This window comes from Vidua macroura, chromosome 35 (assembly GCF_024509145.1).
Source record: "Vidua macroura isolate BioBank_ID:100142 chromosome 35, ASM2450914v1, whole genome shotgun sequence".
In the NCBI taxonomy this organism is placed as follows: Eukaryota; Metazoa; Chordata; class Aves; order Passeriformes; family Viduidae; genus Vidua; species Vidua macroura.
Window position 1 is genome coordinate 269,342 of NC_071605.1, and position 26,726 is coordinate 296,067.

Sequence of the window (26,726 nt, forward strand, 5' to 3'; positions counted from 1 at the left end):
GTAACAGCAGGGCAGCAGAAACAGAGGGGTTGGTTTTTCAGGGAGAGCCAGGTGAACACAGGCTGGGAGACCCCACCAGCCCTGTGACCACCCCACCCTCATGCTGTGGGGCCTTGCCCTGTGCTTCAGCCATGGGACAAGATACTCTGTGAAGCCTCACCTGTGTGCTGGTCAGGAGAGCAAACAGGGATGTGGGCACAAATCCAAAGCCAGACTGAGCTCTGGGAAGAAAGCAGCACGGTCTACAACACTGCAGGAACCACAGGTACTTCTCCATGTCCCACAAAAATGGAATTTGGGGAATATAAGCATTATCTATCTTGTTAAAAAGGGTTCCTAGTTAAAATGTCACAGAAGCATTTGATTTTAATAAAACTACTCTGAACTTTCGCAGGAATTACACTCTTTGCACTACAGAAGCTCCCTGTTTGTAGGAAGAATTACAATCAATGAACTCAACACTCAATCCTTTTTTACATCTGAAATTTAAGCAGGAATAGAATAGAGAATACAGAACAGCCAGCTGGAAGGGATCTCCACAAATTTCCTGATTCCACTGTTCAACCCAATCAGGGCTGGCCCATGTCACAGCATGTTGGGCATTGTCCAAATGCCTCAAACACAGACAAGCCTGGGGGACCAACCTCCTCTCCAGGAAGCCTGGGGCAGGTGTGACCCCTCTCGGTAGGGAAATGCTCCCTCTTGTCCAGCCTGAGCCTCCCCAGATGAAGCTTGGAGCTGTTCCCTGGTGTCCTGGCCCTGGATCCCAGGGAGAAGACCTATAGAAGACCTCTCATGAACATCTGGTTCTGCTGTGTGTAATAGCCCCAGGACGGGGTTCTGTGCCGTCCCATCCTGCTCCCGCCCGGAGGTTTGCCATCGATGCCAGGGCACACGCTCGCTCCAGCCGAGATGCTGCGAGCAGCACCCGGGTCCCTTTGGTCCCTTTCGGCAGGGCTGCGCTCCACGCGCTCCTCTCCCCGCTCAGCCTTGCTCCCAACAGCGTTTCCCCGTGTGAACCAATGGATTTTCGTCAGTGGATGCGGTCCAGCTCCGTTCGGCGGCCCGCCCGGGTCGGCGCTGCCCGGGGTCCCCTCCCCGAGCCCGGCGCAGCCCCGAGGGTGTGGCCGCCTCGGGGCGTGGCCAGAGCGGGCCGCAGCCAATGGAAGCCGCCGGCGGTGATGTAACGCTCCGCGCCGCCTGCCATTGGTTGGCGAGGCGGCCTCGCGGGCCCCGCCCTGCCCCGCCCCGCGGTGCCCCGGGACCGGCCCCGGTTCTTGTCCCGGTCCCGCTCCCGGTTCCGGACGGGCCGCGGGGCGCTAGGGAGGGCCTGAGGCCGCTTTCCCCGAACCGGGTGCAGGCAGCCAGGGCGTGCGGGGAGGCACGGCCAGCGCAGGCCGTCCTGCCCCCCGCGACCGCTCCGGGACCGGGGGCGCGGGCACCGTCCCGCCGAAAGCTGCTCGTTTCGGTAAGCAGGCACCGACATCCCCGGCTCACAGCCAGCCCGCCCCTCCCTGCTCGCGGGTCCTGCCTGCACTGTCTGCACAGCTCCACCTCTGCTGCAACGAGTGCATCACTCAGGGATGGTAAAACAATCTCTTTGGTTAAAAAAAAAGTGAGGCCATTACATTTCAAAACCTACACCGCAGCAAGCATGAAAGAATGTCACACAAAGGAAGCACCAGAGCACAGGCAGAACATACTGTCTCAGCCATGTGTGCCCACCCAATCCTCTCCAGCTTATCACGTCTCATTGTTTCCACAGTGCCACCTCATCCCACATCCAGCAGATACTTCCATAATGAAAGATCGGGATTGCATCACTGGGGAAAGGTCGGCAAATGCCTTTTCCACAGAGTAACACCATCTCCCTGAAAGTGGTAGTGAGCAAGAACCTGCTAACACACTGCACAGACAGGAACAACCAGTGTAGACTAAGCTGTCACACCTCCCCGGGAAAAAGGGCACTCTGCTCTGGGACACTCACCAAAGCTGTTAGAGCAAATAAATTTCAGGTTAGGACGTCTGCAGTGCGAGAGTTTACTCTGGAGAGCAGATCAGCCCAAATGATTCTGACAGCAAAGAGAGAGTCTGATGTCATGCAGTTCAGGGAACAAAAGCCTCTCCACAAGCTGGGGGCTAACTGAGACACAAACTCACATGTGAAATCTAGAGATACAGCAGGATTTCACTGCAGGGTCAGCTGCAGCTGAGGCTGTCCCCAGTCAGACACAAGTCTGTGCAGCCTTGCTGAGTGAAGGCTCGCCCAGATCACTCAACAATAAGGTGTTCTGTGGCCCCGATGCCCATCCCTCAGCCTGTGGTAGTAGAGCAGAGCTCTGACCTCCACAGTGGCAACATGAAGCCATAAGACAATCATTTAGCCACACCAAAATTTCAGTTAATTTAATTTGTCTGCTGAGGGAGGACTGAAATCCAAAGAAAACGCTAGAGCCTCCCAAATCTTACTTGTCGTGTAGGAGAGCACAGAAAACCCTGCGTCTCTTTGTGTCAAAATGATCAGTACTAAATAAAACGCACTAAAAAGACAACACAAACAGACCAGCTTTGTTCTCCAGCATGTGCCCCTTCAGTGCAGAGCAAGAGATAAAGCATCTCAGGTGTGGAATAGATTGTGCAGGACACAGCCAGACATTCACACTTCTTTTAAAAGGGAAAAAGGAAACTTTTTTTCTAGTGTTAAAGCTACATTTGTAACCAATCTGCAGAGCCACACCAGAAAAGGCACATTCTGACCACACCATGCCAGCATTTGGCTCACATTAAACCAAACCATGACAGCTCTCAGCAAGCAGAGGTGAAGAACTGCAGGGAATCCCTGACATTACTCTGGCCTCCAAATTTACATCAGAACAAATTACTCTCTCACCACCACTGGGGTTTGCACTGCCCTTTTTGCAGTAGTGAACAAAGCAGACAAACCCCTGTGCTCAGCCCCTGAGCTGGCTGAGAAGAGCCCCATCAGCACTTGTGCCGCAGCAATGGAGCAGCACGTTGTCTGGCTGCCAGCACCTGCCAGGGCTGCACAGCCTGTCCAGCCAGGGGAGAGGCACTGCGCCAGCACAGAGCACAAACCAGTTTGTGCAGACAGCCCCCAGGAAGAAAAACAGAGCCCAGCAACGAGTGGAAAAAAGGATAGGTCCCAAACGCCACGATCTAATCTCCTCGTGCCTTTACCCAGCACACTGCCAGCACACGCACTGAGGGTGGGTACGGGCAGGACAGGCCAAGGAACAAGCCTGAGTGAGCTGACTGTGCCGTATCCTGACTGCAGACGACAAAGCAAAGCGAGCATTCAGAGCCGAGGAGCCCGGGTAGCTGGCTCAAGTGACTGGCCACCTCGGCAGCAGGTACCATCCATTCCCCAGAGAACACCAAGAACTGCCCAGTCACTGTTCTCCACCGCTCCCAGAGAGAAAGATCTGTGGAACGCGATGCACACCGGGAGAGCCGGAGCCACTCCCTACTCCACAGCAGCAACAGCTGGCCGTCACAGCGGCCTGCGGCAGGGCAGACATCACTGGCTGCGCTCCAGCCCGAACGCTCCGGGCCGAGGAACGGCAGCCCTGAGGCAGGAGATGGGCGACCCATCTCCCCGCCTGCCGGGAGCGCGACGGACCCGCACTGCGGGGCCTAACTGTCCCGGGAACAGGTGGCAGGAAGACCGGGGACTGGGGGGGAGGCGGGACAAGCGCCCGCCCGGGCCCCGCCCGGGCTCCCCCGCAGTCCAGCTCCGGGAACCGGCTCCCGGCACTGACCTCCTCGCGCCGCTTCTGCCAGCGGCCGCACGGCGACTCCTCCAGGATCTCGGACTCGTCCTCGCTCTCCTCCTCCTCCTCCTCTGGGGGCGCCGCGGAAGTCACCGGCGCAGACACCGAGGTCATCCCCGGGCCAGACGAGGCGGGCTCCGGCTTGGGGTCGGAGCCGCTGCTGGGCACCTGCTTGGACTCGCCCTCCGACATGCTGCGGTCGCACACCCTGCGGGAGAGGCGCGGTCCGTGAGGCGCGGTGGGGCGCCAGGCCAGGCCGGGCCCACCGGGCCGGACCGGGCCGCGCCCGCCGGGTCTGTCAGTCGGGGCCGCGTCCCGGGCCTGCCAGTGGCGCCCGGCCTAGCCGGTCCCGGAGCGAGGCGGGGGGCGAGGGGTGGGAGCCACGCACTTACCGGGCCCGCAGCACCTCCCGGTCCCGAGCACGTCCCCGCCGCAACCGCCGCGCTGCGTAACGCGCCGTGCGGGGCGGGGCCTCTGCCGCGGCCAATCAGCGCCGCGAGCGGCGCGTCAGCACCCGCCAATGGCCGGCGGGCGGGGCTCCGCGGTGCGGTACTCGACAGGGGGCGCCCTGCGCGAAGGGCCGTGAAGGAGCGTGAATAGGGCGGGGCAGCCCCGTGCAATAGCCAATGAGATAGCGAGACGGGGCCCGCAGGGTCGCTGATTGGCCGGTGGGCGTGACTCAGCCTATATAAGGTGCTGTGTGCGCAAGGGCCCCTCATACAGAGGGGCAGGGCGATAATTCTGGGAGTTGTGAGCGTGCGCGCCTTTATCTGTACGAGCGGCCGCCCGCGGCACCGGCCGGCGGCGGCATCGCCGGTCCCAAGTCCGCTGTTCCCCTGGAGGAGCCTCAGGGCAGGTCGAAGCCACCCGCGGGCCGCGTAGGTAGTCCCGGGGCGGAGCGGGCCGCGGTGCCGCTCTAGCCGCGCCTCTATGGTCGGCGCTTCCGGCCGCCGAGCTTCCGGCCGCGCGACTTCCGGTCGCCGCCCGCCGGTGCGAGGTCCCGCCGCCTCCGCAGTCCGCCCGCGCCCCCCGGTCCGGTCCGGTCGCCGCCGACCGAGGCCGCCGCGGCCGCAATGGGCGCTTACTTGTCGCAGCCCAACACGGTGAAGAGCTCCGGGGATGGCGCCGGGCTCGGGCCGCGCCCGCTGCACTTCGGGTTCAGCGCCATGCAGGGATGGCGCGTCTCCATGGAGGTGAGGGGGTGAGGCCGGCGGGGCGGCGGCATCCACACCCGGCACTCCTCGGGGTCCTGCGCTGACAGGCCCCGACGGCGCCGAACGGCGAGGAGGTCCGGGGGCTCTCGGTCACCCCCTCCCTCCCTCTCTCCCGAGACCGGGAGGGGCACTTTGCCTGGCCCGGTGCCGCCCCAGCCTTTCCCGAATTCCACACGGCAGCCGCGTGTTCCGGCTCCTGCGTGGAGAGTTCCCCCGTGTTGTGGGGGACACGTGCGGCTGGATAAATCCCTGCGAGAAATGAGGAATTCGGGGTAAAAAAGGAAGGGAAGGAGCATTTGTGTGAAAGCAAATGGGAAATTCTCAGGGAATATGCCTGATTTTCTCCCCTGAGATGAAGTGTCGGTGTCTTGCTGTGCTTCCTCCCTGTTTTTATTTATTTATAGGAAAATCTGTAGGAAGAATTCTCATGGCTGCTCTCAGTTTGCTGTTGCCAGTGCTGGCTTTGCTGGGCTCGTTGTGGGCCAGACCCAGACCTGGCTGAGGATCCAGGGGTTTGCCCACGTCTCCCCAGTGTAGGAGGCTGCAGGACCTGCTCTTAGAGCTCTTGGTTGGTGTGAGGGCAGTGTGGGGCTGCTGGCCCTGCAGGTCTGTGAGTTTCAGACCCTCTGTGAGTACCAGTCCTGTGCTGCTTTGTTTCCCTTCTGGGTAGCCAGTGAACAGCTGAATTCAGTAGGGATTAATCCTGGTCCCTGCAGCCACGCCAGGTACATCTCTCAGTGTTTGCTTCGTAGCCCTGTGGGTGATTCGGAGAGGCTGTCCTGTTCAGGCTGTCAGACACTGAATTTTTGCTGATCTAGGTCAATAAGCCATTTTGCCAGACACTTCACTGCTTCTGGGAATGCAACAGGAGTTGTACAGGTGACAAATCAATGACCTGAGATTCTTCCTCCTCTCTGTGCGTGCAGCCCTGGGCTCTGGTTCTCAGGGTAGAAGATGCAGGTTTGGTGCTTGTGCTCCTGAGATTCACTCAGAGAACAACTGTGTGTGGAACTGGCTGGCAGTGTCTGAGCTGCTCCTTGCCAGTGGCCCATGGAGGGGGGGAGCTGGTGGCACGGGGACATTGCTGGAGCACTGAGTGTGACCTCAAAGGGATTAACGTGTGTGTAAGCAGCTCTGGCATGCCTTTGCACAGAGCTGGGATGTGTGAGGGAGCCAGGCTGGATGACCCTGATTTATGGTGCTGGTGAGATCCCTCAGCCCTCCCACAGCTGGGACAGGGCTCTGACTTCGCTCACTTGGGGCTGTAGCTGTGCAGAGGCTGGGTGAGGCCCCGAGCTGCAGATGTGGGTTCTGCACCATCCAACATCTCTGGTTTATCCCTGCTGGCAGAGGCAGCACTGAGGCCATCAGTGTGGACATGGTTTAGTTGAGTTATCCCAAGAAACAAGCAGATGGCAGGAGTTGAACCTGCTGCAGATTGCTTCTGAGCCTGATGGGAGAGAAATGTGTGTTTTACACACAGCTGAGCAGTCAATTTTCTTGCATTCCAGCACTCTGTGTTCTGCTCTCTTACCTTGTTTTTTCATTCTCTTCGTGTTCAGTTGCACTTTTGCTCTTCTACAAGGCTTGAGAAGGCCCTGAGCAATGTTTGTGCTTAATGCTGTGGTTCTGTGTGTGTTGGTGAAGCCAGTCAGAGTGTGCACTGGTAAGACACAGGTATTTTGGGTGTAAAGGAGCTTTTTGTCACGTTCTACTTGGGGTTTAGGAGCCTTCAAGTGAGGTGGGTGTACAGGGCTCTGAAGAAATACTGTAGCTTAGTCCATAGTGGTTACTTTGGGAGTAAGGAAATGTTTGGAGCAGATGAGGGACCCCAAGGATAATTTGTATTAGGTAATTGTATTGTATTAGGTATTAGAAGCAACAAAGAAAAGGGCTGAAGTCAGTTTTATGGTCCAGAGGAGTGCTCTGAGGTTTAGTGGAAGGCACAGGATGAGGTTGGTTGGGGCTTCTCCAAACTCTTTGCTCCTGCTTTGGCTGTACCCCCACAGTGAGAAAACCAGTTTGCAGCTTCATTCCTTTCCCAGGCTTAGAAGAAAAGCCCTTGCTGCAAAAACGGAAAGAGTTTAGTTCAAAATACGGAGATTTGTTACATGAGCTCTCAGGTTAATTTCATTTCAGCTGAATTGGGTGTTTGATGTTTCAGACACAGTTTTTCACCACTGTTACAGTAACCACTCCGTGACTGGGGAGGGTGAGGGATCCCAGAACGCTGGGTAGCAGGAGCAGGCTTTTGGAACCCTTGTGAACTCTTCCAGCACACGAGATCACAGTGAGAGGACAGTCACTGCAGCTCCCTGAGCAGGCTGGCTGCACGCTGCTCTGGGGGCGTCGGCAGTGCCAGGACCTGGCTTTGCCCACCAGCCCTGGTGCTGGGAGCGGGGCAGAGCGAGCCCCAGGGCAGGTGGGCACTGAGCCCTCCCCTGCGTGTGCCAGCCCTGCCCATCTGCCCCTGGGGTGGGGCTCAGTGTGGGGACACATCAGGACAGGCACAGAGGGGGCTCAGCAAGGGCAGCACAGACTATTTTTGGTGCCAGCTCTGGCTTTCCGCAGCAGCAGCATTTGCATCTCTTTAATTACACTGCTGTTTGGTCACCTGGGGCTTATCCCAGTTATTGTGTTGGGGGTTCAGTGTCTCACTGGCTTCTGTGAATGCTCAGAAAAGTGAGCACTAAAATGCTGCTTCTTGGTTTATCTCTGGGGAAACTTCCTGCATTACCATTCAGTCATTACTCGTTTTGAACTTAGATGATCACTTGCTGGTTCAGATGGTCTTTTCATCCCAGTGCCAGCAGTTCCATTGCAAAGAGTACATAAACCCAGAACCTCACTGTTCCTGTTTCCTGAGCAAGGAACAAAGTTCTCTTTTTACAGAAAACTCTTTTTTTACAGAGAACTCTGGAGAGCAAAGATACCTTATCCAAGGAGTCGTACCTAAAAAAGAGAGAGCTCAGTGGTTGCTGGGCTGTGATCTAGTTCTGTGTGTGTAAATTTTGGAATGTTGCTGGCAGCAAGGACACATCCAGACATTTGAGACTGCTGTCTTGAAGTAAACACAGTGTTTTGGGGCAACTGTAGCACATTGAAGGTGAAGAACCACAGAAAAGATCACATTGTTGAACATATTACAGGATACATGTTCTTCCTGACCACAGGAGTGTGGGATGTCAGGTGGTGAGGGCTGGATTGAAGGAATGTCCGGGGGTTAGCTGGGCAGGGGGAAGGGCCTAGGAGAAAGGTTCAGCCTGGCCATCTGTTCCAGCCTCTGTGCTGCAATAGCCAAGGTGGGTTTGCTTGCCCATAGGGGAAGGAATTGAGGCTGTAAAAATCACGGGGATGCCTTCCTCAAAGCTGGCTGCCCCACACAGACCTTGTGGAGAGAAGGGCTGTGCACTGTTCATGGCTTGTGGTGGTGTTGGCCTTTGGGCTTTGCCCAGAGATGGGAATGGAGCTGGGGAGGGGTCTGGAGCACGAGTCCGAGGAGTGGCTGAGGGAGCTGGGGAAGGTTCAGCCTGGAGAAAAAGAGGACTGGGGGGACCTTCTCACTCTCTGCAACTCCTTGACGGGAGGGTGCAGCCAGGGGGGACCACACTTGTCTCTCAGGAAACAATGGACAGGAGAAGAGGAAACAGTCTCAAGCTGTGCCAGGGCAGGTTCAGGTTGAGTGTTGTGAGCAATTTCTTCATGGAATGGTTTGTCCAGCCCTGGCACAGGCTGGCCAGGGCAGGGGTGGAGTCCCCATCCCTAGAGGGGTTTAAAAGCAGTGTAGTTGTGGCACTTTGGGGGCATGGGACAGCGCTTTGGGTTGGCAGTGCTGGGGCAATGGTTGGGCTCAGTGGTCTCAGAGGGCTTTTCCAACCCAAACAAATTTGTGTTCCTATGATTTTCTGTGGGTCTAATGCAATCTCTTTAATTTCAGACCTTTGCTCTCTCTTTCAGGATGCCCACAACTGCATTCCCGAGCTGGACAGTGAAACAGCCATGTTCTCAGTCTACGATGGACACGGAGGTAACTGTGGCCACTCTGCTCTGTCCTGTCCTTCAGTGTGACTCCTCTGGGCTGCTGGGGCATCCATCTCTTGTTAGGAATTCTGCTCCTTGATGGAAGCATTTTCTTTCATAAATACCATTAACGGAGGTTCTGAACCTCTTAGGGGTCCTAAGAGGCAGGTCAGGGTTTGATCTGAAATTGAAATCAGATTTTTATTCTATCTTTTATACCTTTTGAGAATGGCTGTTTTTATGGTGGATAAGCTGGGCAGAAGAGTCACAGAAGAAAAAGTGGTAATAAAAATCACCTGAGATTGACTCTAGGCAGTGTGTTCTAGTGGTTGCCCAAGGAAAGAGAGAAAATCAAAACAGGCCGATCTATTCCCTGTAAGGGTTCCTTAAACTGGAGATTGCAGCCATTCCATCCTGGAGACATGGTGGAGTCTTCTGGATGAGCTAACTCTTCACAAATTTGTCTGATTGCATTTTAAGAAGGTTTCTGTGTTTGGTGATTGTTTACACTGTGCATTTTGCACAGAATCATTATTTGAAAAATATATGGTTAAATCTGCCTGATAATTTCACTGCAGTATCCATGAAACAAGGAATGAGTGAATAATCACTCTGGTAGTACTTTTCACTTTTACTTTTTTGGACTCCGTCTTTTTTTTTTTTTTTTCCAGTCAAGAGGAGTCCAAAGCTTCTCTCTGCTTGTATGAGTGATCCATCATGTTTTACTGACCCTTTTTCCTGCTAATTTATGTAGATGTTGAACAGCATAGCTTTTCAAGGAGCTCTCCCAGTGGCCATCCCCCATTCTGAAAACTGCTCCTATCTAACCTCCCTGCTTTTCTTGTGGCAGCTTAGTATGGAAAAGGTTTGATGGTTTGTTTGAAAGCTCTTTGAAGATCTGTGTGCAGTAGATGAACTGAACTGCCTGTTTCCTCCTGCTCATTGGCTCTGTAACCATGTCCAGTTTTTGATTGGCACCGCTGCATTTGTAGCAAGTAGCTCTTCCAAAGATGTCATCTCATTCTGAAGAATGTATTTCATATCCTGAAATTACTTTTTTCCTGAACTTCATCTCAGAGTGTGCAGAGACCCATGTGGAGCAGTCACTGATATCCTGAAGGGTATCTCTGAGAACATGGGAATGATGGGTTGGTGCTGAGAGGCAGGAATGACAAGCAAATGGGATGTAGGGATCAGGAGCTGCTCACTTCAAAACAGTGTGTGTGTGTGTCTGGCAAAAATAAAGATAAGGAGCATCTACCAAAAATGGGTCAAGAATGAAGAGTATCAAACCATCTCTTCTCCTCTGAGCTCAGTGTGTTGGTTTCTTAGCTGCCAAGGTCTTACACCATGTGTTGGGTTTTAGAGAGACTTTGGACACTTATGACATTCCTGTTAGTATAGGACACTAAGTATTGTGTTTGGGGATCTTAAATACAATAGGGAAGATTTGAGATAGACATTAGGGAAAGGCATGGGATGGCAAAGCACTGGCATGAGTTTCTAACTCATATTTTAGATGTCTAGTGGTTGAATCTCTACAGCTCTCCCTGGACAAACCATATCAGGAAGGACATGGATATAGTTGAATCTGAATTAGAAGAACAGTTTTTGCCCATCCCCTGCTATTGTGTGATTTTATTGATGCATTAGTTCTTAAGTTTGAAGCAATTACTCTTACCGTGTAAGAATTAAGTTTTTGGATGGAAACGTTGCTAAGCTTTATTAGCTGGCAGTACAGAAAGTGAATTTAGCTTCTCTTATATACCTTGCTCATCTCTCACCCTGAAACACTCCGGTAAGCTTCCTGCTCCAGCTAGGTTGGGAAAAGTTTTTATTACTGTGTTATTTGAAAAAGGGTAACTATGGGGGGGGGGGGGGGTTTACCTATTAGCATTTTCAATTTCATTGATCAGTTTTTCTCTTATGTTTCCCTGTAGTGGACAAGCCTTCCAGTGTTTGAAAGAAGCTGCTGGGCCAGTTTTTTGCTTTCCCCAGCTCCATTTTTTATGTGCTCTGGCCTCCCTGCCCCCAGATGCTGGAGGATGATATTTGGGCACTCTGCCCCTTGAGTGGGGGGCAGGGAGTGTTTGCTCAGTCCCTATTGCAGTCTACTTGTGATTTAGCCTTTATTTTAATAACATGTCTTCATTGACATCTATCTCACATTGCTCGTCTGTCTTGAGGTTTATTTCTCTCTCTTTCCTATTTGCCTTTTCATTAATTAAAAAAATTATTATTGTTGTTTTAAACTTCTCTCGACTCAAGGGCTTCCTGCCTTTTACTCTTCCAATCCATTCCCTGGTTCCACGAGAGGTGGGCAAGTGGCTGGGTGGTGCTTAGTTGCCCCCTGTGGTTAAACCACAGCAGTCCTTTCTTGGCACCCTCCATGGGGCTGGAAGGGTTGGAGCAGTAGTGGACAGAGCACGTCAGAGGGGATTTGTGTCTGTGAGCAGCTGGAGGTCACGGTGCTGGCTCAGTGTTCCCAAGATCAGTTTACCTGACCCACACCACGCTCTTTTCTGTGCTGTACCTGTTGGAGGCCGGTGTTGGTTCCTGATGTTTGCTGGGCTCCGCAGTGATTAGTAGTGTTTGACCAAGAGATCTGTTATTCAAATGCTGACCTTGAGCCTCCGCTTGCACTTGGCTCTGCACTGAGGACATCACTGTCCTTCAGGTTCTCTCATGGAGACAACTAACAATTTTTCACCTCCCTCCAAGAGGTGTTTCTGGAGAAAACATAGAATGGCCAAGGCCTCACAACCCTCACAGGCAAGACTTTCTTCCTAATAGCCCATCTAACACTGCCCTCTGTCAATGTGGAGCCATTTCCCCCTTGTCCTGTCACTCTAGGCCCTTGTCAGAAGTCCTCTCCAGTGTTCCCAGGTCAGACCCAGTCTCTTTGTTCCCTGTACCATGGAATGCTTTGCAGCATGGTGTAGCAGCAGCCATTTGGCTGTTTCTGTTCTCTGTCAATGGCCACTTGATCCCTTCTCTGCAGGTACATTGGAAAAGTCCCTTGTCTGTCTTTCTCCCAAATCTCCCCACTTCTTTGCTTCCCACTATGTTCCCTTTGCTGAACTGATGGCTGGCTGCTGCTTTCCTCTCACTTCTCTTGCTCCTCATTCCTTCTCAGAGCTTTGCTCCTGCCTGCACAGCTCTTCCTGATGCCCAGCTGCCTGCACAGTCTCTGTTGGGCAGAGAAGGGCAGGGAAGTTGGGATGTGCAGTAGGAAGGTCAGGAGTTGTGTGGCTGGTCCATCCTGTGAAAAACCCTCCTGCAGCCCAAAGGAAAGGAGCCCATGTGGCTCTGGTTGTGCCTACAGGAAAGCCCCAGGTGCAGGTAGGCTCTGGCTTGCTGTGCCCAGCCACCCATACTGCTACTTCTTTGTACTGGGACAGGGAATGATTGGTCTAGAACAGCCTCAAGATGTTCCTGGACCCTGCAGTGGGACCCTCCACCTGCCTGCAGCTTGCCCTGCTCCTTTCCCTCTTTCTGAATCATTTCATTTGTTTCTCAGTTTCTGGCTCTAATTTTTCTTCTTTGTGAGGTGTGAGCCATGTCCACGTTCCTGTGTCCTACACTGTTCTTTGCTCATGTAAAAACCTCAATGACTCAAAGTAGTGTGATCTCTTACACTACTCTTTCTTGCCCTGTTCAAGATAAACTACATAAATTCATCATCACTCAATTTACTCTTCCTTCTCTCTTAGTAGCACTTTCAGGATCTAAACAAATGCCCCCCATGCCCTATTCCATACCCGACACAGTTACTTACCAAGCTGGGAGAGTTTCTGGCTTTAAAAATCTCTCAGCTGCTCTAGGATGAGCACTTGACTTGAGCACTTGGTTATTCCCTGTGCTCTCAGCACAGTGTTCTGGCTGCTGTTTATCTTGCTGTGCTCTTTCCTGTACCAAGTGACTGCCCTTTCTCCTGAGAGCTTCATCTCAGTCTCTGGGATCTCATTGCCCTTGGACTGGTACACACACCAGGAGAGAGAACACTTTTTATGTGCTCACTGCACATCGGTAATGTTCCAATAGAACCTACAGTGAGCAAAAGCTTCCCTTTCCTTCTGCTTTCACTGACATATGAAATTTAAGATTTCCAGGTAGGCTGGACCTAAAGAGTCAGCCTAAGCTCCCTCTCAGGAAGTTCACAGCATTGGCCAAACCTGGTGGTTTGGAGCTCTGAGGTTCACCAGGGCTATCTGCACATCCTACTGGGAAGGTGTAAGCAGGATCCCCACACTCAGCTGCTGTGTCACTGTTCTCTGTCTGGAGCAGCTCTGGCTTGTGTCCCAGGATTTACCTCAGGAATTCAGCTGCTCAAGAGCAGGTTCTGTCTGGAAGGATGAGCCGCTTTAAATAAATTCTGCTCTTTTTCAGGAGAAGAAGTTGCCCTGTACTGTGCCAAGTACCTCCCTGAGATCATCAAAGACCAGAAGGCCTACAAGGAAGGCAAATTGCAAAAGGTAAGGAGCCAACTCTGCCCTGGACTGAGTAAGTGCCAACACAGAGGAAAGCCCTTGCATCAGTACCCAGTTGGGTGTGGGTTGTCCAGGGAGGTGATGGAGTCTCCATTCTTAGAGCTATCCAGAACTTGTCTGGGCATAGTCCTGGGTGTCCCTGCTGGAGCATGGTGTTGGATCAGGAGAAGCCTGTAGGTCCCTGCCAGCTGCAGCCATGCTGTAATTAGTTACAGTGTGCAAGCTGGAAGAGACTGCATTGCACAGGATGGCAGGCAGGCATCCTGTAGGGAAGGGGCAGTTGCCCACTCATGTCTTTGTTCACACACAGGCCCTGGAAGATGCATTCTTGGCCATTGATGCCAAGCTCACCACAGAGGAGGTGATTAAGGAGCTCTCTCAAATGGCTGGGCGGCCACAGGACGATGAAGATGAGAAGGAGAAAGTTGCTGATGAAGATGATGGTAAGTCAGATGCCACTGGACAAGGCTGCAGCTCCAGGACAGGGATGTAAAGCAGCAGGGTCCTTGGACACAAGGTTTTCTGTCCCAGTTTCTCAGTTAAATTTTGGCTGAGTTGAGCTACTGCCCTTAGCATTGTCTGTGGCTTTGGGCTGGTGCTAGAGGGGGAACCTTTATCCATTTGCAAGCTTAATGCTATAGATAGCACATACAGATAACATATGTCACATAGATGTCACATTTTCTATAGAGCTTCCTCCATGGGTTACAGGGTTCCAGGATATGTCAGGAATTCTGAGCTGGACTCAGTTGTGGAAGGGAAATGATGTGGTATGCAGTGCTCAGCTCCCCCTGGTTAGTGGCAGCCACCAGGTACAGAAAGGATTGAAGCAGATCCTGGTCTTTTCAGGAATTCTTCTTCTCACAAAGAAGCAAGTGTTCCACCAGCAAGTGGCTGCCAGCCCAGGAGGTGTTTCCTGGGGTGGAATCCTGGGCTGCTCTTGCCGAATACCATGTGACCAGCCTTGAGACAGATGCAAGGTGCTCCTGTCACCTTGAACAATATGTCACTCTGCAAACGCTGAATTTGTTGGGTTTTTTCCTCCATCTGACAGGGATGAAGTCATGGGATGAAGGATGGGTGGGTGGTTGGATTTTCTTTCTTGTTCTATATTTTCAGGAGCATTTGGGCTATCTGTATTTGTTTTCCTTTTGGGATTAAATAGCAAAGCAAACTATATGCAAACTATATGCAAGGGGATGTCAATAGGGAAACAGTGGTGTTTGACCCATGGTCACTGGGGAAAATCATCCCACTTTCTGCCTAGTCCCATCTGGGAGATGGCCAAAGTTGTGCTCTCACCTGTTGTACCTGTCTAGATGACATCTGGTGGGCATCACTGGGGTGTTTCAGCTGTTCTCTTGTTCCTAGCTGCAGCATTAATGACCAAATGACTTCTGCACATGCAAGTGGTGGCTCTGCTTCCCTGTAGCTCCCAAGGAGCTTGTGCTTGGGCAAGTGAGCCTCTACCCCCTGGCCACACACCTGATGTGCACACTGTGCTGCCACCGGCCCTCATGCCTGATGTAAGCACTCTGTGGTGCTGTCAGTTGGCCAGGAAGCACCGGGTCTGGGGCAGTGGGGCACTGGCAGGCTGTGCTGCGGTCAGAACTGTGGCCTGGCTGTTCCCTTCCTGCTCACCTGTAGCATCTGGAGCTGTGGGAGGGCACAGGCCTGGCTGTGTGCTCAGAGTCAGCCTGGGGAGCACTGCTGGAACTCTGCCAGCAGCCAGCCTCAGCTGGGGCAGCTCAGCACAGCACCCAGGGTGGTGGGTGTCCTGCTCTCTCACCCTCTCTGTCCTTGTCCTCTCCCTCTTCCATTTGCAGTGGATAATGAGGAAGCTGCTCTTCTGCACGAAGAAGCCACAATGACCATCGAGGAGCTTCTCACACGTTACGGACAAAACTGCACCAAGAACCTCAAAGCCAAGTCTGTAGCTGCAGCTGGGGATAACGCTGTGGAGGGGACAGGCAAGCAGCATGATGGGGAGTCAAATATGAATGGAGAGGCTGACCCAGGGGAGATTCCCGACCACAAGGAGAGGAAGAACGGGAAGCCAGACGAAGAAATCACGGGTATTTCCTCCACCTCAGACAAAGCCAGCGCTGGAGGCAACAGCCCTGCTCTGCAGAAGCCTGAACTAGGCAAAGGTGACGAGGCCGTCACCTCTTCTACTGGGGAGGCCGGGCCCTCCTGCTCCTCTACGGGAAAGCCCCAGCGCACAACCAAATCCAAATTTTTTGAGGACAGTGAGGATGAGTCAGATGAGGTTGAGGAAGAGGAGGAAGACAGTGAGGTAGGAAACAGCACTGGAACAGAGTGGCCTTATGGCTGGGCAGAATGCATTGCTTATGGTGGTACTTGAGACGAGCCTCTGGCTCATCCTAGGTGTGTTCCTAGGAGCAGGTGTTTCAGGCTGATCCTTTGAGGCCATCCCGTGGGAATGTTTGGGATTATTGAGCTAACCCCGAAGGACACACACTCATCCTGCAGCAGCCATAGCTGATAGCCCCTGGTCCTGCTGCATGCACCATTCCCTTCATCCACTGCTGTAGTGATACGAGCTGCTCTCGTTGTAGCCATCAAGTGTGGGGGACACATGGCAGGTCACCTCACACCTCTGGGGGAGCTGACCATTGGTCCCCAGGATGGAGGGACCAGCGGGGGGGACAGCACCAAGGGTCCTGTGTGACTCCTGTGGTATCTCTCCTTTCTTGTAGGAATGTAGTGAGGATGAAGACGGTTACAGCAGTGAAGAGGCAGAGAATGAAGATGATGAAGATGACACTGAAGAAGCCGAGGAGGATGAGGATGAAGAGGAGGAAATGTTGTTACCGGGCATGGAGGGAAAAGAGGAGGTACGCACCCTGGTTTTGCGTTCCGCAGCTTAATGTGGAGCCAGGGGCACTTGGGAGACTCAGCTCGGAGTTGTTCCTGTTCAGGTGGGGACAGAACACCCTGTGCACTCTCCTGGGGCTGAGGGAGCTGCTGACAGCCTGGGTTTGTGCAGAAGCTGAGGGATGGGCCTGGATCTGGATGGCAGGTTGAGATGGAAGAGGCTGATCCTGCTGCTGGGCATGAGGTGCTTGGAAGGTGGTGTGGGGGGGAGAGCGTGGGGCAGGAATGGGAGGGCTCTGCTGGCACTGCTGCTCCAGCAGGACTCCTCACCGGACAGGGCTGTGGCTCTTCAGCCCACGATGGCACAGTCAGGCAGGCCAGGGACCCAGGGGGTCAGGAAAAGGGGACATGGTTTCAAAGGTGCCAATTTCTCCCTCTGGGGAAATGTCCTGACTTTGAAGTGAGGATATGCTCAAGCTGGGCTGGGGTTGGAATTAGCACATTAGAGCGGAGGCTACAGACCTGTGGAACGCCACGGAATCCTGACCCACCACGCTGTATGAGACTGGGATGGAGGTGCTGCCTAACCCTGCCCCTCAGGGAACACACTCCTGGTGTTTGCCACTTCCCTCAGGCCTTCTCCATTGTTTCATGTGTGCTTATGGGGTACAATGCAGCACCCTGGGATCTGGGACTGGGGCTGTGCAGCTGGTGCTGGTTCCCTTAATGGCCTGACAGGGAGATAGAGAAAGAAATCTCACCAGAATTGTCTCCTGCAGCCTGGCTCAGACAGCGGGACCACGGCTGTGGTGGCACTCATCCGGGGCAAGCAGCTGATCGTGGCCAACGCCGGGGACTCGCGCTGCGTCGTGTCAGAGGGTGGCAAGGCTGTCGACATGTCCTACGACCACAAGCCAGAGGATGAGGTGGAGCTGGCCAGGATAAAGAATGCTGGTGGCAAAGTCACCATGGACGGAAGGGTGAACGGCGGCCTCAACCTCTCCAGGGCCATCGGTAAGCAGGGAGGGGGGATGCTGGCAGGCCTGGCCTCAGAGCACTGGCCTCAGGAGAGCCACGCTGACAGCACTGCCAGCCACTGAGGTTGTGGGACAATTTTTAATGAGATGAGTGAATCAGTGTTTGATGGGAGATTTCGGTCTAATTGGAGAAAACGGCCGTGAAACAGTTGGACATCAGTGGAAAGCAGCATCTGACACATCCCAGGCTGTTATGCCAGCAGCTGGGTTCTCAGAAACCACCTCATATAAACTGTCCCAAAACCAGACTGCTGCCTCTGGAACAAGACTCTTCCTGCTTACTGGGTTATTGAGGAATCTTGGTGTGTTGCTTCCTGAGGACCTGGCTTCATGGCAGTTTGAGCCCATTTATTTATCTGAGTGTGTACAGAAGGACCCAAACCACTGAAATCATTATCTTAGTGTAAAAATATAAAACACACCTCTAGGGTGGGAATAAGGAGTTTATCTAGGGAGACACTGGCATTCCCACCTGCTATTTTGTGGTGGCCCTGGAAGTGCCCTCATAGGATGATTCCTGATAAGCTGCTAGTCAGAGCTGAGGGCCAGTTTTCTCAAGGGAACTTGTAATCATAAAATGAATCCTGGAGTGGGAAAAGGTACCTTAAAGCTCAACCAATTCCAGCCACATCCATAGGCAGGGACAGCTTCATTAGACCAGGGTGTTCCAGGCCCCATCCAGCCTGGCCTTGAACACTTCCAGGGGTGGAGCAGCTGCAGCCTCTTCAGAGGTGACAGGTGCTGTTGGCCTGGTGTTGGTTGCCCCAGGAGCTGGGGACGGGGCACTTGGTTTGGAGTAAAGAGAGGCTGAGCTGGCCAAGACCCCTCCTCCCTGGGCTTGCCAGAGCTTACACCTGGAACCTGCAATGGTTCCTCTACTTCGTGGCCCACAGCCTGATCCCAGGTTGTGGGAGCACTCACTGATCCCACTGGGAATGCCCTGTGGCAGGGCACAGCACTGCCTGTGCCCAGACATCTTCCTCCCTACCACAGGCGATCACTTCTACAAGCGGAACAAGAACCTCCCTCCAGAAGAGCAGATGATCTCTGCCTTGCCTGACATCAAAGTGCTGACAATAAACGATGACCACGACTTCATGGTCATTGCCTGTGATGGAATCTGGTGAGTGGTGAGGGAGCTGTTGTGCCTCTGGGGCATCACTGCTCCAGCCTTTCTCCAGAGCTGGGCCTGAGGAAGGCCTGTTGGACACTATGGCATGTGTGCTCCCTTTGCCTGCCTGCCTGACCTCTCTGCTCTACAGGAACGTGATGAGCAGCCAGGAAGTGGTGGATTTCATCCAGTCGAAGATCACCCAAAAGGATGAGAATGGAGTCCTGCGGCCGCTCTCCTCCATTGTAGAAGAGGTAAGACGGGGAGCTCTGCTGTCCCTCCAGCAATGTGGCATCTCTGCGTCCCGGCTCGGTGCCTGGCTCTGCCTTCCCCCTCCCTCAGATGGGTTCCCTGGGTACTCCAGCCAGTGTCTGACCTCAAGGGTGCTGTCCAGCCCAAGGAGTTTCTGCCTACATTCAGAAACCTGGGGCTGCCAAGGCCATCTCTGTCTCCTGTCCAGTGGGAACAGCATTTGATTCCTCCTGCACACGTCTGGCCTGGCAGCCCCTGAGCTACTGTCAGGTGCTGGAACGGGCCCAGTGCCTCAGGGTGGTGCCCCTGTGTGTATCTGTTCTCTCTGCTGACTTGCCCTGTCCCTCTCCAGCTGCTGGATCAGTGCTTGGCTCCAGACACCTCAGGGGATGGCACCGGCTGTGATAACATGACCTGCATCATCATCAGCTTCAAACCCCGTAACACACACCCACCTGCTGAGAGTGGGAAGCGGAAACTGGGGGAGGCAGCGGCACCAGCAGAGGAGAACGGTGGGGACAGCACCAAGAAGTCCAAACTGGAGTAGCAGGGCCCACCTGGGGACTGGGCTGTGCTCACCAGACTCTCGTTTCTTACCCATGCTGAACTCAAGACTCCAGGTCTTGTCCTTTTTTTAGCCTTAGCAGAGGCCTTGTTTGTCCGTGTCCTGGTCGGGGGGTGGGCGGGTCTGGTTAGCAAGGGCATGTCGCACTGTTCATCCGTAACCATTCCAAAGAGGGAGCGAGGACGGAGCCGCGCCCGGGAGCGCTGCACTGCAGAGTCCGTGCTGAGGAGGAGGAGGATGTCCCCCCATTGTCTCCATGTGGTTGTTGCCATTTCTGTGCCTGTGAATTTCTGTTTGGAGGGAAGAACTTTTTCACTGTTGAGGTTTTTTTAATCTGCACCCGATTATTTAAGGCCCTTTCCGGTTTTTTTTTTTTTTGTGAAACAATCTGGCGGTGGTGCTGCAGCCACGCCGTGTTCAGTTGTACACTTTCAATCAATACTTTTTTCAAACTAAAAGATCCAAAAATACAGGTGTGGTCTTGGTCCTTGGTTCTTTCCTGGAGGGGGAGGTGAGGAAGGTGGGGTGGGGAGGAGAACATTTGTCCCTGTGGTCTTGGATCACTGCAGGGTTTTGGCCTATGGCTTTTGAGTTTCCCCAGGATGGCTCTTCTGAGGTGTCTCACACAGAGTAGACATGAGGCTCTGGAGAAGTTCTGTGTCTGCTTGAGGGAGAGGGTTACCAGGCATGCCCCTGAGTTCACCTGCCTATAGCACCCATAGAGCTGCACCTTCTGTCAAGGTGTGTCAAGAGGCAGCTCCTCCCTGATGCACAGCTCAGACAAGGGCTGTCAGTACCTGTGGCTGCTCCAGCAGGAGCGAAGCCCATGGGCTATAAAACATGGATGGAAGGGTGTGGGCTATACAGGTGAGCTCTCCCTGTGTGGCAGAAAGAGCACTCTGTGGGATCCATTATTTCTTTTCACACACAACTGACCCCTTTTATGTCCATTTCCCACACTTGTTCTTTCCCCCAGTCCCTGCTTCCCCCACAGCCTGGAGCTGTCCCATCTGCCCCAGCATTCCAGGGAGCCAGAAGCTCTGTGGGCAGCAGACCCCATTGCTGCCAGGGGGTCCCTCTGGACCTCAGGCACCCCTGTCTGAGCATCCTGGGGCCCCTGTGACAGCCAGGCCAGAGCCATCACTGGAGGTGACCAGGGCACCTCCTTGCACAACCCCCAGGATCCTGTGCTCCTGTTCCTGGTGAGCTGCCAGCACTGAACCTGCCAGGAAGCCACAGCACCCCTGCATCTGTTCCCTGAGCAGCTGCAGCAAGGCAAACACCTGCAGCTTTGAGGGCCTTTGCTGTGGCACAGGACTCACCACAGAGCATTTTGAGTAAAAATCAACATGATAAAACATCAACAGAGCACACAGAAAATGGTCTACAGGTTACTGATGTGAGGTCACCATGAATCAGAGTAATTTTGGGGACTCCACAGAGACTGGAGACTGCATCACAAACCTTAACGACTAGGAACAAAGTCTAAAACCAAACCCTCTGGAGATGGATGCCTGGCAGCAGGAATGAGATGACAGCTTGTGGCAATTGAGACAAACTGGTTTTAATGTCACCAAGCAAAGCTGCCTCAGTTCAGGCTCTCAGGTACTGCAGAAATAACTAATACTTTAGGACAAGGGGAAATGGTTTCCCACTGCCAGAGGGCAGGTTTAGATGGACTATTGGGAAGAAATCCTTCCCTAGTGAAGCCCTGGCCCAGGTTGCCCAGGGAAGCTGTGGCTGCCTCATCCCTGGAAGTGTTCAAGGCCAGGCTGGATGAAGCCTGGAACAACCTGGGATAGTGGAAGATGTCCCTTCCCATGGCCAGGGATAGCAATGAGCTTTAAGTTCCTTTCCAACCCAAATCCTTTACTCATTCTGTGACTACCCAACTCTGAGCAGCAAAACATTCAGGAGCAGCTTTTTTTCCCCAGGATGCTGCAGTGGAGTCAGAGTGGCAAGGATCCCAGTGCCTGAGACTATGTAATCCATCTGGCAATAAGTCCCCACCTACAGCCCTTGGTGGGCCCTCCACACTGGCCTTGCTGCAGGATGGATCCCTGTGGGGACCAGCACCAGAGATGGGAGCTGGGGGGCTGCTGCCCTCCCCTAACCCTGCAGCCTGCTCTCAGGGCAGATCAGCTGGTACAGGCAGGGAGAGGCCAGGATAACCCCTGCATGGCCTGGGTGGCCTCTTCCTCACACAGGTGCAGATGTGATGCCTGTCATGCACGCCACTGGGCTGCCAGGGGGCTGTGCTCTCAGGGGAGTTTTGCCGCAGGAGACAGAGGGACCCTCGGTAAGCAGCTTTATTTCCTAGTGGTGCCTCTGGGAAAGGGGCCGACAGGGCTAGTGCAGGGTGCAGCAGTGCTGGGGGCAGTTGCACCCACCAGGACCCAGCTCCTAGGACTGGGTGTGCTGGCAGAGGGGGACTGGCTCTGCCACGGGAGGGCATAGGGCCTGTGTGTGAATCGTGACTCTCCCCCTCAGGCCCCCATCACTCCACAGGGACGCCCACGGAGCTGCCCCTGTCACTGGTGGCTCCCAGGGAGTCCCCAGAGAGGCTCTGCCCAGACAGGGCACTGCTGAGGCTCTGCTGCCGGGCAGAACGTGGCACCGCTTCCACGGACACCTCCACCTCGATGGTAACACCTTCCCTGCAGACAGACACTGGCCTGAGGGCAGCAGCCCAAAGGGGAGCATCGCCCGTCCCTGCCCAGCACAGCGGGAGCAGGGGACGCTGTTTGGAAGGGATGTGCCACTCCCCAAGCCCCCTCGGCACCTGCCTACCTGTCAGAGGTGTCCTGGCCCTCACTCAGCATGCTCCCCGCAAGGGCCACTGTGCTGGCTGACTGGTTGTCCCGTTCTGGCCACACTGGTCCCGGGCGTGTACTGCGGCTGCTGCTGGGGAGGGAGGCAGCAGGGTCTGGAGCTCCATCCTCACCTGGTCTGGGGCTGGGCAGCACTGACCACAGCTCGTTCACTGGGGAGAGAGAGCACGCCGTTCCCACGGACTGCCCCTTGCTGGAGCAGGGAGGGCACAGGCCAGGCCTGCAGCTGTGTGGGACCCACGCTTGGCCAGGTTGTCCAGCTCCACCACGCCGAGGTCCCCGGGCGTGCGGCCGCCCCTGCAGCCCCAGCGGCTCCGGCACAGCGACAGCATCACGGTCCCGTACACGTAGGTGAGCACCAGGGGCACGCCGACGCCTGTGGGCGGACAAGCGGTCACTGCCAAGACCCAGCCCCGCTGCCTCTGGTCCCAGACATCAGCCACAGTCCCACCCCCAACGTGGGCAGTGCCCTCGGCACTCACCCACAGTGAGAGCTGTTATGATGGGGGACACAAAGAGAGAGAGAAGGACGCTGCTGGTGACAGAGAGGCACTGCTGGCACCCGGAGAGGCTGCTTCGCCGGCTCTGGCCCAGCACCTCGAGGACAAGACAGAAAGGTGAAGGACTCTACAAAGACCTCGGCACAGCCCCAGGGACTCAGCCTCTTCCCAGCCTGGCAGAGCTCCATCCACAGCCACCCAGACACCCCTCCCTCTCCTCAGGGACAGGCAGCCACAACAGCACTGCCACCACAGCACAGGTGCTCCTGGAAAGCCCCCCGAGAACCCTTCCTCCCTTCGCCCACCCTGACCCCACTCCCCAGGCTGAGCACACCCGCACTGGCAGGGGCTGCTGGGGGCAGCAGAAGGTTCTGGCAAGGCAGGACTGTGGGCTGGCACAGGGACGTGCTGAAGGTAGTCAGGGGTGGCACAGAGATGTGCTGTGGGCAGTAGGGAGCACTGCAGGTCTGTCCAGGCTAAGAGCCATGGGCTACCAGGCTCAGCAGGACCACAGGGACTCCAGGACCACCTGCCAGTACCTTCCTACCCATGTAGATGGGGATCCCAATGGTAATGACAGGGACAGCAACACCCGCAGCAAGGGAGATGACCATGGGCGCTCCCAGCACCATGCCCAGCTGCCACAGGATCCTCCGGGTCCGTGACCACGGCCTCTTCCCCCAGAAGGTGCAGCCAGAGGGGCTGTGGGGACAGAGCGGGGCTGAGCCAAGGCTTCTCTGCAAGTGGCAGGCAGAGACCAGCACAGCCTGGCCCCATGTCAGGGGACATCCATGAGCCCACCAGAGAGCAGGCAGCCAGATTCCCCCAACCCTGAGCTCCAGCTGCCTCCTAGGGGGTGCCAGCAGCCAGCCCCAGCCCTGCCAGACCCAGCAGCACAGACCACCCTGCTCCCCCTGGCTAACCCTGAACCTGGGGCAGGGCCTGGATGCCCCCATCCCAGCTCCCCATCCTGTCAGGGCCCCCAGCCTCAGCCCAGTGCAGTCCCACAGACCCCCCCCAGCTCCTGTCAGGGCCCCCAAGCCCTATGGCCCTGCACTGACCTCAGAAAGTGCACATCAGAGATCTCCTGCAGGCAGAGCCAACAGAAGAGGCAGCCACAGACCGTGCAGTTCATGCGGTTGCAGCTCCCATCGTTGATCTTCATGATGAAGGCGCTGCAGCGAGGACAGACCTTGATGTCCTCAGCCTCAGCTGGGGGGAGATAAAACAGCATGGGGGAGCAGGACAGAACATCCATCCCAGCCTGTCCCAGACTCTTCCCATCCCACAGGTATCATGGGGGGAGCCAAGGTCCCTCTATACACCCTGGCCCAACTGGCACAGGGGCTATGAGACTGCAGCAGAGGGAACTCTGGATGCTGGCTCCAGCAGCCCCACAGGCAGGAGGCACAGAGGCACAGGACTGCGCCAAACCCCAGCACTGCTGCTCCCACCTTGGGCCAGGGCCTCACCGTGAGCCAACTCCTCCGGCTGGGCCAGCTGTGCTGTGGGGGTGGCCAGGCTGGGGGTCGGAGCACAGGGGCCGTCAGGGTGCCAGGGCTGCCGGCAGTGGTAGCAGAACTCGGTGCCACAGCCCTCACGCCCACAGGTGAGGCGAGGACATTCGGCACAGCCATGGGCAAAGACAGCGTAGCTGTGGGGAGAAGGCAGCTGGAGCTGGGCTGCAGCAGGGTGCCCCCTCCACGCACAGCCAGGCCAGGCCAGGCCAGGCCGTGGCAGTCCCGGTCCCGCACTGAGCTGGAGCCACAGCCCCGGCTCAGGAGAGCTGGGATCCACCCTCACCAGCCCACCCTGTCCAGCACCCACAGCCCTAGGGCACACAGAGGATCTAGCACAGCCAAGAACACCAGCCCGGGCAGACAGAGCTGCGCAGGCTCTGCAGCCAGGACCGGACACTTCCCTGGGCACACCCAGCCCAAGACAGGACAAAGTGCTGAGGAACCTAGCCTGGGAAGGGCTCACAGGACACGGGCACACATGGCTGCTGCTGCGGGACGGGGGCCCACACCCACCCCCGCATTCCCATCTGTGCTGGGGCCGGCGGTACCTGCAGTCAGGTGCAGGGCACCAGCGGGTGCCAGGATCAGCCGCCAGCAGCCGCCGCAGCAGGAACTCCTCGTACTTGTCGCGGAGGGCGGGCTCGGGGAGGAGCCGGTGCACGTCGGAGGGCTGGAGCGCGGCGGGGCAGTGCGGGCAGGGCACGGGCACGCGGCTCTCGCTGACGGCCAGGCACAGGTACTGCTGCAGGCAGGCCCGGCACGAGCGGTGCGAGCAGGAGGCCAGGCTGGGAAAGGCCTCGGGGGGCTGGGGCAGCAGGCACAAGGGACACTCCTCCAGCGCCTGGCCCTCGCCCAGGGGCAGCACCACACGTGTCTCCTCGGGCTCCTTTGCCTCTGGCTCCGGTTCTGGTGGTGCCTCCCCACCGACGGCCTGTGGCTTCCGCCTGAAGCAGCCCAGAAGCCGGCGGGGCCCAGGCACACGAGTGGGCTGGTCCATGGTGGCCCGCCAAGGTAGCCAGGGCTGCTGTTGAGCTACGGAGGGCAGCAGGGAGATGCTGGTCCTGGTGCAGCCCCCATGGCCCGGCTCCTACCTGAGCCTCAGCACAGGCACCAGCGGAACCATCCCCAGCTGCAGTCAGCGCCGCTCAGCCTGCAGAGGAACTGCCCCTGAGAGCCAGCCTGTGCCCTGGCAACAGGCCCCAAGGCTGTCCTGCCCCCTCCTGCCTCCTTCAGCTCCGCATGACGGGCCCAGGACCACAGAACTCCCAAATCCCAGCGTGGGGAGCACAGCGGCAACACCGCGACAGCCAGCCCAGGCACAGGGCAGCGTGACACACACCCACCCCTCCCCAGGGCTCCCCTCCCAGGGCGAGACATGGCTAAAGTGCTTTTCACTGGAGTTCATTTGCCAAGGGACCCAAGACCCAGTTCATTCAGCGACCAGGAGCCAGCTGATTCCTGCAGCGGGGTAAATCTGTCCATTTTCCTCGCATGGAGTTCGCAAATCCATGGCCACCCCACATTCCCTCCCCGTGGTCCTTCCCTCTCCACACCCCAAAGCTGCCCCCTGCCCTCCCCAGCTCAGCAGCACTGCCACACCCCACAGCCTCCAGAGCCCTCCCGTGTCAGAGGCAGAAGCACCGGCACGAGAAGAGGCCAGAACCAGTGACACTCAGGTGAGACTGAGGAGTCCGAGCATACCTGCGCTGCTGGGCCAGGCCCTGGGTGGCTCCACATCCCCCCAGGGGACACGGCGCTTCCCAGGGAGAGGGCAGCTGCAGAGCTCGGGGCAAACGGGCAGCGGCGGGATTTCCGTGGTGACCGGAGAGCGGCAGACGGCCGGGGCTGTACCTGTCAGCGGGGAATCATCGCTGGCAGCACGGCACGGCCACGGCTCCCCCGGACGGCCACAGCCCGGCACATCCAGCGCCCTGGGACCTGCAAAGGGACAGCAGCGATCCGTGAAGAGGCCGAGCGTGGCTCAGGCAGCCAGGGCGGAGCGGAGCCAGCGGGAGAGCGCAGCGAGTGATGCGGGTGGGGACCGGGCACAGCGCGGGGCTGCACCCCGCACCGAGCACCTTCGGCATCGGCCAGAGCACGGCGTGACCGGCCAGCCAGCGGCCCTCGGGCCCAGAGGGCGAGACGCCAAGCCCTGGGTGTCCCCGGTGCGACCGCGCGGGGACACCGGCGAGGGACTCACCGGGGTCTGACCTCTGGGGGGGCCTGACCCGGAGGGCACCGGGGGAGGAGCCGCAGACGCCCCTGAAGAGGCACAGAGACCGTCAGCGTCCGACAGCGGCCCCGGTCCCGCCGGTGCCACCGCCGGCCGGAAGGGGCGGAGCCGCTGTTGTGCCGCCCCGCCCCGCCACCCACCCGCGCCCCCGAGCCCTGCCCGCCTCTCCCGTGACCCGGCTCGGCCCGGCCCCACGCCCCGCCGGGCCCGGGCCCGCTCCCCTCATGCCGCGGCCGCCGGGGCGGGCGGGGCCGGGAGGCAGCGCTGCCCCTGCGCACGCGCCCGCTCCGCTTCCGGGTCGCGCGGCCGCTTCCGGCACAGCCC

General features: G+C 56.5%; 3 protein-coding genes across 5 annotated transcripts in view; 1 reads left to right on the forward strand and 2 right to left on the reverse strand.

Moving 5' to 3' along the window:
- NRBP1 (nuclear receptor binding protein 1) overlaps nucleotides 1-4,539 on the reverse strand; it is a 34,408-nt gene extending 29,869 nt beyond the window's left edge. The window contains exons 1-2 of one of the 2 annotated variants that reach the window (XM_054002057.1): nucleotides 4,184-4,539; nucleotides 3,780-3,999 (exon numbers count right to left, since the gene is read on the reverse strand). In XM_054002057.1, coding sequence (XP_053858032.1) covers nucleotides 3,780-3,983 — 204 coding nt within the window. In that variant the 5' untranslated portion in view covers nucleotides 3,984-3,999; nucleotides 4,184-4,539. The remainder of the gene's footprint in view (nucleotides 1-3,779; nucleotides 4,000-4,183) is intronic. The other variant, XM_054002058.1, reaches the window with a different exon arrangement.
- Nucleotides 4,540-4,746: 207 nt separating this feature from the next.
- Nucleotides 4,747-19,788, forward strand: PPM1G (protein phosphatase, Mg2+/Mn2+ dependent 1G). 2 transcript variants are annotated; one of them, XM_054002055.1, is made up of 10 exons: nucleotides 4,747-4,984; nucleotides 8,963-9,032; nucleotides 13,415-13,500; nucleotides 13,826-13,958; nucleotides 15,342-15,811; nucleotides 16,236-16,373; nucleotides 17,133-17,367; nucleotides 18,384-18,513; nucleotides 18,653-18,755; nucleotides 19,106-19,788. In XM_054002055.1, exons 1-10 carry the CDS (start codon nucleotides 4,865-4,867, stop codon nucleotides 19,298-19,300), a joined length of 1,680 nt encoding a protein of 559 aa, XP_053858030.1. In that variant the 5' UTR covers nucleotides 4,747-4,864; the 3' UTR covers nucleotides 19,301-19,788. The 2 variants fall into 2 exon arrangements, with proteins under 2 accessions (XP_053858030.1, XP_053858031.1); XM_054002056.1 differs by lacking the exon at nucleotides 4,747-4,984 and adding an exon at nucleotides 5,128-5,277.
- A 1,821-nt stretch (nucleotides 19,789-21,609) lies between these two features.
- Nucleotides 21,610-26,107, reverse strand: LOC128821182 (E3 ubiquitin-protein ligase RNF19B-like). The gene is made up of 9 exons (XM_054002153.1): nucleotides 25,871-26,107; nucleotides 24,718-25,319; nucleotides 24,122-24,303; nucleotides 23,711-23,861; nucleotides 23,189-23,351; nucleotides 22,632-22,746; nucleotides 22,391-22,525; nucleotides 22,109-22,301; nucleotides 21,610-21,975 (listed from the first exon to the last, which is right to left on the reverse strand). The coding sequence occupies exons 2-9, from the start codon at nucleotides 25,164-25,166 to the stop codon at nucleotides 21,816-21,818; spliced, it is 1,548 nt and encodes a 515-aa protein (XP_053858128.1). The 5' UTR covers nucleotides 25,167-25,319; nucleotides 25,871-26,107; the 3' UTR covers nucleotides 21,610-21,815.
- Between the last annotated feature and the right edge of the window lie 619 nt (nucleotides 26,108-26,726).